Source organism: Tasmannia lanceolata, unplaced genomic scaffold, assembly GCF_043159265.1.
Source record: "Tasmannia lanceolata isolate RefF3 unplaced genomic scaffold, GAP_Taslan_0.1 ptg000012l, whole genome shotgun sequence".
Lineage (NCBI taxonomy): Eukaryota > Viridiplantae > Streptophyta > Magnoliopsida > Canellales > Winteraceae > Tasmannia > Tasmannia lanceolata.
In genome coordinates this window covers 58,059,558-58,072,174 of record NW_027518689.1, presented here as the reverse complement: position 1 = coordinate 58,072,174, position 12,617 = coordinate 58,059,558, and the positions used below count along the sequence as shown (strand labels likewise).

Below are 12,617 nucleotides of genomic sequence, written 5' to 3'. Positions count from 1 at the left end.
ATTTAAGGACTTGGCTTGGTCTTTTTGTTATGCGATATTACGGTCTGCTTCTTCTTGGCAACTCTATATTTGTGACAATTTTTTGTCAAGTCTATGTTGGTTGCCTGATTTATATCTTGGCAGCTCTATATTTGTGACAATTTGATTGGCATTGTTATTGTTCAACTTCTGTTTGTCATGGTTTTCTTATTTTGATTGACTTCAGAGGGTTAGACCCACTTATTTTAGACTAGATTCTATGTTGGCATCATTCTGCATATCAGTTTGTCACAGTTTCTATTTAACAGGTTTCTATTGAGTTTCCCTGCAACGAAACGCATATTTCTGTAGTTTCTGTTATTTTCTGTCAGGTTTCTGTCAGGTTTTTGTGCAACGAAACGCTCATTTGACAGGTTTCTTTTCCTTCACTTTCCTTTCTGCCACATCAGTTTACTTCCCTTCACTTCCCTTTCCTTTCCTTTCCCGACGAGAGAACTGAGCATTAGAGATCACAAATTGTTTTCATAAGCCCATCGTAATCCAAAGAGTAAGGCCTTGATTTCGGCCTCGTTAGCATCACAAATTCCTGCTGGACCAGAGAAGGACATGATGGTCGATTGTTGGTCATCCCTGATTAGGCCTCCAATCCCTGCCCTGCCAGGGTTTCCTACCGAGCTTCCATCGAAATTGAGCTTAAGCCACCCGTTTGGCGGGGCCAACCATTTGGGTTTGGGTTTGGTTCGGATCGCTCTATCCCAGATGATTGCCCACCAATTCCTTATCAGATCCCCCACTCCGTACAGTAATTTCTTTTTATCCTTAGCCCATGTAATCAATTCAACTTTAATATCAGTCCCCACACGCCCCAAAGTTCTACTCTGATCTTGAAAGATACACCTATTCCGCTCTTTCCAAATACTCCATACGATGGCGTAGGGGAAGGTGGGCTAGAGAAGTTTTCCTATCTCTCCAAAAGGACCTCCCCTCCAATAAATGAGAAGCGAGCTAATGAATTCTGGACAAACCCAGCACATTCCAAACGCTCCAACTGCTCGTATCCAAAGTTGATAGGAGAAAGGACAATGCAACATCAGGTGGTCTAGCATTTCCTCATTTTGGTAACATAGAACACAGATGCTTGCAAGGCTGAAATGTCTTTTTATCAGTCGGTCACAAGTGTTTATCTTTCTATGTACCAAAGTCCATCCAAAGGCAACCACTCTTGGTGGAGCCAAAGACCGCCAGATACGCCTCTTATCCGTCTTCTTCCCGAAATCAGTTCTGTGAAGAATGATCTGACCGTAAATAGACCATTTGATTCTCGAGCTCATAGGATTTCGTCATCTGCAGATCTGGAGCAACACACCTAGTGTAACTGTAGTAGAAGCCGCTCGAGATCCTGTATCTCCTCATCTTTAAGGTCCCTTCTTAAGCGTATGTCCTAAAAACTGTTAGTTTTGTTGTAAAACCCCAAGTAAAAGTGTGACACGTTGTGGAAGAATAAACCGTGTAGAATAAAAATTTTGCTCTAACCTAGGATTCCTAGGGACTAATTAATTTTAATGTGATTTAATAAACATAAATATAAATATCTTATTTTGCTGATGAAAAGAAAAACGTCTGCGTGATCTACTCCTCGAAAATCTGCCAATGATCTAATCGATGCGAAACCGCAAGTTGAACCGATGGATTCCTTTCGTTGCACAAAGGATCTTGTAAACAATTCTTTGTTTACTTTATAATATGATCTAAATCAAATTATAATATGGGAATATGTATTTAGATCAATTGAGATTGATTGGATACTTGTCTTCTTGTTTGTCTTCTAGTTGATAGAATTGGAGAAGAAGAAGAAGAAGAGACTTTGGAGTGTCTCTACCAATTTCCATCACATGGAATTATAGAAGAGCTCTTGCAAACTCTATTCCTTTATCTTGTATTTATAGAGTCCTCAATTTCCATATGCACAATCCAAAGTTTCTAGAGAAATCCCAAAAACAATGAAATTTAGCCATAATTGGAAGCTCCAATTTGGAAACAAGCTAGTTTGCTTTTTCAAAATAGAAACCAAACAAGGTGGGGAATGTTTTTAGAAACTCTTGGACTTTTAGAAATCCCTCAATTGAGGTTTTTTCCAAGTAAAAAACGCGGTTGCTTTATTGGATAAAAACAATCCCTAAAATATCTCCTACACTCTTTCCTTTTTCTACATTCCTGCTATAAGCCTGTAAATCAAATTTCAACCTCATTTTTTGACAAGTAAATCCCCGAATTAGAAAAAATCATAAACTACAAAGTTGTAAATCTTTCAAAATCCTTCGAAATAAGTACTTACACATTAATTTTGGCAAAGAGATGAGTAAGTTATGACTGCTTTAGAAAAACCAGTCTATAAGCAAAAACTTACAATTGTTTATTTATTTATTTTAATTAAATAAACATATTTCAATGGGATAAAAGCTCCATCCATTATTTTCTATAATTCCCAAAATAACCTTTATGGTTTATACTTAACCATTTTGGTATTCCTAATGTACCCCATAGTGCACATACACTATATACATTGTATATATCCTTTCAATGCATCAAATGCTAAGAAAATAGTTCGTGTAAGTAACCAAATAAATGCGGGACCTCTATCTAATAGATTATAATAGGTCAATCGAGTAGTGAGTGGGATCGTAGCAGGGATTTAATGGTAGATCCTGCGTAACCCACAAGTGGGCCCCACTGCGATTATTGCTCCGTAGCCAATGCTACAATCGCATTGAGTCAGTGGCATCCATCGAGACGTAACCCTGAAGCTAACCGTCAAATCATCACCCTTAATCACATCAAATGTGAAAGTCCTTTCTCCTAGTCCACATCTACCGAGTTGAGTCCTACGGGGGGTGGACATTAATTACTTCCGGGCTCACTCATGGTATACCTTTCAGACAAGCAGTGTTGACCCGCAAATGCATTTGCTAAAAATATTTCAAAACTTATTTTGTGAAATCCTTTTGATATACACTTTATCAAATCCACCTGGCTAGGTATTTTTCTAGGCCTACTGCTCTGACCAAAACTTTAGATGTTATCCTATAAAATAGGAGGAGAATTCCATGTCGGGTATTACTATTGACCTCGAAGGTTTGTCCAACACTCCAGTACTACCCTCTAGTGACTCCAAGAGAATCACGGTTAGATAGACCAAGAATGAGAGACTCGCCAACAAACCAATATGACTAGGGCTAGCAATTACATCTGAAAAAACGGAGATTTGCCCTGCCCTGCATGGGGCGTAAATTTCCCGATCTGTGCGGAGATGGGGACGGGGATTTAAAAAATTCCCTGGAGCGGGCCCGCCCCGCCCCGATTTAATAACTTACATTACCCCATTATCAGTACATAATATGTTTTTTAAAATATATTTTTTTTAAATTCCAAATATGCCCTTTAGCCTTTGCCTTTTACTATGCTGGGCAGGGATAGGGATTAAATATTCCTCGCGGGGTGGGGACGGGGATTCCCCGCCATCCCCGAAGAGGGGACAGGGTGAGGAATGCAACATCCGGCCCCGCCCTGCCCTAAATATGACCCCGCAGGTCAAAGGACATGTAAAGGGTCATGTCTGGTAGAATAGCTCAACTGTCTCCTGTCCACAGGCTATTCTAATGTGATCATGTTCAGTACACAATCTCATTGTCATACCCATTCTATCTTGCATAGGGTCCATTACCCGAGTGATTGAGATAAGTCACTCCACATCTCGTACATGTTGGCAAGATAGATGCTAGTTGTACACAGGAGGAGGTGTCCACCCTCAACCCCAACTAGGAACTATTAAGATCTGCAAAGAACCGCAATCCCATATCTCCTTGCTCCCTAGGATCTGTGAATCCATGAGCATGGGTTTCATACTTTGCTACCTAAGGACAAATATGTGTCAATAACAAGTAGCATGTCACACATATTTAACTTGTAGTTACCCGTTAATTATCATGAAAAGAAACTTTTATTGATTAACATGCGAAATATACTGGGTTTTAGGGCACCAAATCTAACAAAAACCTCTCCCAAAGTCTCCCTCTCGCTTGAGATGATCCACCACTAAAGCTTCTTGGTTAACTGCAATCCAGTATAATCTTGGATAATCAACCGAGAGTAGCGTTTTATCACACCAGAGATCCTTCCAGAACCTGACCTCTTTCCCTTGTCCCACTTTGTTTCTAATTCTCTGAATTCTAATTCTCTGAATGAAATCATCCCTGACCGAGCAAATCGACTTCCAAGAGCCCGATCCCTTTCTAGAAGCCAAATTTTTACCGATCAAGTCTTCATTTTTCATACCATATTTAGCATCAGCCACAGTACGCCAAAGAGCCTTCTTTTCTTTACGATATCGCCATAGCCATTTCCTAACAATGATTTGTTGCACAGTCGTCACTTTCCTATCCCCAGTCCACCATCTCTTTTCGATTTAGTTACTGTCCCAATTTATTAGATGACTTAATTTTTTAGACTCTCCACTGCCATCCCAAAGAAAGTCTCTTTGTAATTTTTCTATGCGCAACGCTACCTTCACCGGGATTTTAAAGAGCAACATGAAGTATACTGGCATGTTGGATAGAGTTGCTTTTATCGATGTTATTCTGCCCCCTAGTGATATGTATCTTTTCTTCCAGGTAGCGACTTTTCGTTACACCCTTTCAATTACCGGATCCCACAGCGACGCCGATGGTATACCGAAACCCAGTGGCAATCCTAAGTATGATACCGGGAAGACCCCCGCAATACATCCCATAGATGCCGCCAGATTCTGGATGTTCTGCTGCTATATATTAATGCCCAATAATATACTTTTTGCAAAGTTGATTTTGAGCCCCAAGATAGCCTCAAACCATTTAAAGATTCTGATGACAATAGGAATGGCCAGAGGGGTGAATTGCAAGAATACAAGGGTATCATCTGCAAATTGCAAATGTGTAATCTTATCAGCTCTTGGCCCAGCCGATAATCCATGAAACAAACCAATTTCCCCCGCCTTGGTCAACATAAGACTGAGGGTTTCCACGACCATGATGAAAAGATAAGGAGCTAGAGGGTAACCCTGACACAACCCCCTGGAACTTTTAAAGAATCCTTCCGCCGAGCAATTGATGAGAATTGAGAAGTTGTTGTTTGATATTAGCGATATCGTCCACATTCGCCATTTGTTCCCAAATCCCATACGATCTTGAATGAAATCGACAACCCCCCAGTCAATATTATCATATGCCTTCTCTATATCAATCTTGAAGATTAGACCAAAACCTCCACTTCACTTGACCGAATCTATGATTTCATTAGCTATAAGTACTCCGTCAAGAATTTGTCTAGAATCCACAAAGGCCCTTTGAAATTGAGAGATCATATTCCCCATACAACTCTACCCTTTGCGCAAGCAATTTGGAGACAATCTTCGGAACGCTGCGGATCAGGCTAATTGGCCTGAAATCTTTTTATCCCTATCACCCCTTCCTTTTTCGGAATTAGCGCTATAAGCCGCTTCACTAATTATGCCTCGTTCCTGAAACTCAAGAAAGAATGCCATAATATCTTCCTTCATGATGCCCTGGAAAACCATCCGGTCCTAGAGCTTTGTCGCTTGCCATGGAGAAGATAGCTCTTTCCACTTCGTCCTTTGTGAAATCTCGATCCAAAGAAATCTGTTGTCCAAGACTGATAGATTTAAATTGAATCCCTTCTACTTTCGGCCGCCATTCCACCGCTTTTGAATATAAAGATTGATAGAAATCAATAATTCTCCATTTGATTAAACCAATATCTTCAATTAATGAACTCCCCTCCTTGAGGCTCGAGATAGTGTTGGTTTGCCGCCTCGAATCTGCGATTTTGTGGAAAAATTTTGTATTCCGGTCTCCTTTAAGCCATGTAGCCCTTGATTTTTTACGCCACCTGATCTCTTCTCTACGCAGAATCTCCTCATATTTTTCCAGAAGCTCTAATCTTTCTATTTTCTCAGCGGTCGAAAGAGAGTTAGCGCCTTCTTTTTCTTCCAAAAATTCCAAAGCCGTCACTGTCTCTGCCTTATTACATCTGGTCTCCTCGTCCATTGTTTTCTGCCATTCTTTTATTTTTTGCTTTATAGCCTTGAGCTTTTTACAGAGAATATATCCCTTACAGCCTTGTATGGAAGTCTCGTCGCACCATTGCTTGATATTTTCATCTACTCCCGAAATTTCAAGAAGATCTGGATTGAATCTGAACGGGCGTGGACCACTAGAGAAGTCTGAGATTTCCAGTACGATAGAATTATGATCGGAAAGAAACTTAGGAAAAGCTTTCTGAGCGATCAAAGGAAATCGGTCTTCCTAGTTTGAGGTTAGAAGAACCCGATCCAGCCGACACATTACTAATCGCTCCTGATTGTTTGACCAAGTATAGCGCGCCCCTTGTAATGGCAGATCAATTAACTCCATTTCTTGTATAAAATTCGAAAATCTCCTCATACTTGTGGTTATTCTGGTTTGGGAATTCTTTTCTGAAGGGAATCGAATTGTATTGAAGTCTCATCCTATGATCCATTCACCCTGATATGTATTACGAATCAAGCGTAATTCCTTCCACAGATCCTTCCTCTCTCTAGCTCTTACTGGATCATATACCGCCGTAAATATCCACTTCTCATCCCATTCTGCTGAGGTGAAGAGAAGTGTGACCGAGTACCTCCCAACCCTGGTTCCTTCATTAGCAGATTTCCCTTCCTTCCATATTACAATAATTCCCCAGTTGTTCCCACTGACGACAAAGCGACCCATTCCCGATGGTTCATACCGAATTTCGGACCGAAATTTAGGATTTCGCCGAAATTTCGGATTTCGATGGGGTACGACATAGGTACTGAAACCGAAATTTAAAACGTTGGTTCATACCCCATAGTTTGTTAATAAGTTGATCTATGACTCCCATTATTTTTTATTCAGTGATGACCACTAGATCTAGTTTACGCTGGAAAACAAAGTCTTTGATTAATCGTATTTGTTTATCTTCCCCCAATCATCTTATGTTCCAAAATCCCATCCTCATTGGGAGCAAGGATTAAACTCCCAACGAGTGAGAGGTTTTGTTTAAGAGAAAACCACCACCCTTGAAGGAGGATTCTGAGAACCAACCTCTCCCAAGGACCAGGGTGAGAGTTTTTCAATAAAAAATTGAGGATGAGAAACCCTTTCCCATGATTCTTAGTACCCAGCTTTCCGCTTTTGTTATTTTGATATTCAGAAGTAAAGGACTCACCTTTTCATCTCCATTCACGCCTGATATTATTTCTTTCTTTCAGGACCCCTTTTTTGAAAGTAGGCCCCACCCGCACTGCTTTAAGAATACTCAGGGCCTGCTTGACTTTAGCTTCCAATCCAGGAGAAATCGTAGTCGCCTTATTACTATGTTCTTTACGCCATTTTTTCCTCCAACTGTCATTTGATCTGTTTTCTTAACTGGATTGGAATTTTGAATTTGAAGTTAGAAAACTCCACGCCATGATCCGTACAAAGCCCCATGTCCCTGACATTATGTCGGTTTCTACTTTCACACATTCCAACGCAAGTTCCCTCACTGACAGCTGTAGAGGCAAAATTGACCGTTGGACCTTCCTTGGGGCATACCTAAGTCTCCCCCCGCAGGAATCTATCATCGTCGCTGGGAGAGGCCCTGGTTCCCCTTGAAACCCTCCCAATGGCGATGGAAATGGATTCTGAACCTCCAATCCAACCATAAAGTCAGAGTTTTGAACTCGGAAACGTAAAAATTGTATTGATAACCTCCATTTTGGGATGAGGATTCTCGCCGATGCATAACTCATGCATTGTCCATTGTTTTGCTCCATTCTTATTTCCAGCACCGATCCGAGACATCTTCCCAGGGCTTCAATAGTGGAAGTTGCCCAAACATGAAGGGGGATGCCATAAAAATTAACCCAGAACTCCTCCGCTCCTTGTTGATAATCAGGGTCCCATTTTTTTAAGAGAGAGAAGGTGACCACCACAAGCTTCATCTCCCATTTTAAGGAGCTTCAGAGCTAGGTCCTCACAGTCAAACATAAAAAGGAATTCATTTTTGGCCAGGATACCGGGTCTAGGTAGAGACGGAATGCCCCAATGCTTCCTAGCCCAGATCCAAAGCTCCCCGACACTCCATTCCTTCTCCTTTGTTCGTCCTATCAAACAGGCATTCAAGAGATGTCGCCTGTCATCTATTTCCTTCCCCAAAATATAAAGAAGAGGTAGTCCGTTCTCCAAGGTAGTTGCAATTTCACCTGAGTCCAGCCACCCATCTCCTTCATGTTCCTGACCGTCGTTGGTTATTGGTACCATCAATGTAGGTTTCTTCTTCTGATGGAAATTCGCACACCATCGACATTTTCCCCTCCAACTGAAATTAAGATACCCACAATTGTTACAGCTCCATTCCTTCCAACCGTTCCACCCCTGATTACGATTACTGCCATCTATTACCCGGCATCCAATCCTTCCACTCTTGTTTACCCTATTCCACCGCTCCCCGTAGTAGGGAGCCCTTGGGTTGAAACCGACATCTCCCGTCTGGTTCACGTCTCCAAGGGCCTATAGATTCGCTCCAGTTGCAACCATTATTTTTTTCCCCTGGTTTATGAAACAAATTTATATCTTGATCAAAGGATTTTAGATTCACCTATTTCCTCAGCAAATAAGGAAGAATCAATCTGCTGATCAAGCAGGTAGATGAGCAGAAATTCAGCAAGAAGAGGAAACTAGAAATAAGACTTTGTAACCGACACTAAAAATGAGATACAAGAAAGCAACAGCAAAGATCTTACCACAGACGAAGGAAAAATAATAGATGGAGAACCAAGTGAACAGAAAGAAAGAATAAGACAGAATGTCAAGTTTAACAAAATGACGAAATTACCTAAATATAGCAGATATGTCTGTTACGCAGTGTTTAAAAACGCAGATGTGACGCGGAACTCGGCCAAGAAAAATCCTTGTCAACTCAGCACGGACACGGCCAAGAACACTGTTGGCGCAGTCGTAACTTGAGAGAATCAAAGGAGTTTTTATTGACTCTGTAGGGCAAAACACGGGATGCGGATGTGGTGCAACGCGGAATGCGCCCAGGTAAAAGGGAGTCAACTCGGGCAAGTTCCGAGTCGAGTCAATGAGTTTTTAAACACTGCTGTTACGTAGTCAAAAAATTGTTGATGCTCCATCACACAGAGGAAGAAAGAAGACAAACACACACACACACACACACACACACACACACAGAGATAATTAAACTGAAGGAATAAAAAATAGTTCCAAGGAATCCACCTTGGGCTCTAGGAATCTACTTAGAGAAGATTCAAACAAAATAAAAGGAATCCACGATTGAAAGTAATTGATGAAGAACAAAGATGCGAATATACAGAAAGAATAAGACAGAATTTTGAGTTTAACACAATGCTGAAATTACTTAGATAGATAAGAGATATGTCTGTTACGTACTCAGAAAACTTGTTGATGCTCCAACACAAAAGAAGAAAGAAGAGAGAGCAGATAACTAAATAGGAGTAAAAAATAGTTCCAAGGAACCCACCTAGAGAAGATTCAAACAAAATAAAAGGAATCTACCCTTCGCTTTAGGAACCCACCTAAAGAGTTTGAACCTTTTCAATAGAATCCACTAGGATGGATAAAATAATTCAAGATATTGTAGGGATGTGCTAGGATTTTGAGCCATCTTGGCTTGTGATGGATTTCTTATGGTTAGTTCTATAGGGAAAAATCCTAATCTGGGATCAACGGCTAGAAAGATACATTTACAAGATGACTCATGGAGAAAAATTCCAAAACCTTCATTGGGTATGACCTTAGCCTTGGACGTCTAATTAACAGATAATCACTGAAATTTAAGGGCCTCCAAAACCAAGCCCCTTAATGTTGAGGTGTCATTAACTCACACTCTGCCCATAATTCATCCTTAGGAAAATGCAGCTCTTAATGTGGTTCCTTGGGTAAAGATAAGAGTGCGTGGGGAAGGAAAGGGCAGGGCTACAGCTAGCAGTAGATCCAACAGTTGATTCATCCACCATAGTGGATATGGGCAATTCAGTGGATAAAGTCGCTCAAGGAGCAGAGGAATCCTCTTAACCAGTTGACTTTTAACAAGGCAAGTGTCCGTAAGAATTTTTTTAGCCATAATTGCACATTGAATTTGTCGATTGCTCCCCCTCCTGGCCGGCCGTAGCTTAACTTTGATGGCAGCAGTTGAGTTCATTGTACCGATGATCAACATTTAAGATTTCAGTTTCGGTGTGTGTTTCGGCCGTTGCACAAAAAGAAACATGACGGTTTTGGATAAATATTTTGGTGAAAAATCCTACAAAATTGCAGAAACGTATGGAAACATGTGATACAAAAAAATGTCAGTTTCGGATAAACATTTTGGTGAAAAATCCTACAAAATCGCAGAAACGTATGGAAACATATGCAAATGATGGACATTTAAGATGAAACTTCGGGAAGTATCATATAAATATTTATACATAACACATATATTACATTTCGCATGCAAATCCTATAAATATAACACATAACACATATTGGTAAAGTAGACCACTAATACACTTAAATTTTTTGGTTTCGGTATGCATTTATGTTCCAATATACGGTTTGGTGGGGGTGGAAACGGAAACAATTCAGTCGTTTCGCATCATTTTTGGTGGAAATTTAAAACCAAGCCGGTGATATTGTCAGCCGAATGGGTGGCTACAAGGGAATTATTTATGTCTGTAATGATGAGATTTTTGTCTGTGTGTGTGTGTGTGTGTGTGTGTGGGGGGGGGGGGGGGGGCGGGGTTGCAGGAAAAAAATCTATGAAAAAGCAGGAAAAAACATGTTTATGTGATTTCCATATTTTTCGATTTATAGCAGATTAGGACAGGATTTTTTTTTTTTGAGAAAGCATAGCTTTATATGCTATAAATCAGAATATCTTTCCATTTTTTGTCATTTTGACCATTTGAGATTTTGTGTGGGGGTGGAAACAGAAACATTTTGGTTGTTTAGTGCGAAATAATAAAGTGAAATAAATCCATTGTCATTTCGTTTCGGTGGGATGGAAACGGAAACATTTTGGTCGTTTAGTAAGAAATACTGAAGTGAAATAAATCTATTGTGATTTAGTTTCGGTGGGGATGGAAACGGAAACATTTTGGTTGTTTAGAGCAAAATAGTGAAATGAAATAAATCCATTTTGATTTAGTTTCGGTGGGGATGGAAACGGAAACATATTGGTCGTTTCGTGTTGGTTTCGGGGGAAATAATGAAGTGAAATGAACATATTGAGATTTGAGATTTCGTTTCGGTAGTGATGGAAATGGAAACATTTGAGTTGGTCGTGTTGGTTTCGGTGGAAATTTAAAAGCATGCTAACAGCCATATTATCACCAAAATAGAACTGAAATCCAAGAATATCGAGGAATATCATGCTAGAAACAGCACAGGAACGTGAAGAATATATTACTTAGGCCTTACAATTCCAGAAAGGAGACCCAGGAATATCTCTTAGAAGCAACAAAGGAAAATGACAACACTTCACGATTAAAATGCTAGGAGAAACGGGTTTATTGGAAGATTACAACCAAGTTTGTAGGAAAATCAAATATTAAAACAACATGAATCACAGTATGCTAACTCTAAGCATGACCCTACCATTTAAACAAAAAATGCATGACCCATAATAAATTTCTGACACATTTGGCCCAAACTAAACAACAATTCCTCCCAAGTCCCAACAAGTACAAAAAATAAAAGGGCATCCCAACACAACATGACATGTAAACAAATTCAGCTACAGAGACCTGCAATTCCTTATCTCAATAACAAATAAATGAGTAAAATCTTCAAACACAAAACAAAATCCAAACAAATGCAATCAAATCAAACATCAATTTCAATAATAAAAAAAAAAGACCCAATTCAAATTGGAATATAAATTTACCTATTCTGACCCTCCATCCCCACTTCCTCATCCTGCCCAGCCCGATTCCTCCTCCGATATTCAAAATAAACAAAACCCACATGGAAAAGACACTGAATAGCATACCCCGCGATCCAAACCCTTAATGGGGTCGATGGCCTCTCTCTGACCGTCAAAGAGAGCACAACCACAGACAACAAAACAAAGGCAAAATTCCAGATCAAATCAAGAACAACAACAGGCTTAGAGTAACCCCAATCGGTCTGATGTTCTTCCAATTGGAGAGCCGCGGTCTCCCTGACAAGCATCGAGGGCTCGCGCATGATCCGACGGCTGGTGGCGCGGCTTATGAGAAGGGAGAAATTAGGGTTCCTGTTGTTGGAATTAGGATTAGGGTTTCTTCTGGTGGGGGTTTGGAGAAGGGGAACGTGGTCGAACCCACGGCTTGTGGGTTCTTCCTCCATTGTTGAGGGAATGGAGGGGTGGGAAAGATGGGTTTTGATTCTTTTCTTTTGGTAGTTGTGTTTGAAGGGGTTGCAGAGGGAGAGAAAGAGAGAGAGAAAAGGGAGGGGGTTTGAATGTGAATGGTGGAGAGGGGGTTTCGGTGGGGAAAATGTTTTGAGGAAGGAGGGGAGCGGGGAAAATTATTGAAC

At 40.5% G+C, this 12,617-nt stretch overlaps 1 protein-coding gene across 1 annotated transcript in view; it reads right to left on the bottom strand.

Moving 5' to 3' along the window:
- Window positions 1–12,617, bottom strand: part of LOC143888474 (E3 ubiquitin-protein ligase At4g11680-like) — a 39,411-nt gene extending 26,794 nt beyond the window's left edge. Inside the window, exon 1 of the mRNA XM_077392944.1 lies at window positions 11,986–12,617. Coding sequence (XP_077249059.1) covers window positions 11,986–12,428 — 443 coding nt within the window. The 5' untranslated portion in view covers window positions 12,429–12,617. The remainder of the gene's footprint in view (window positions 1–11,985) is intronic.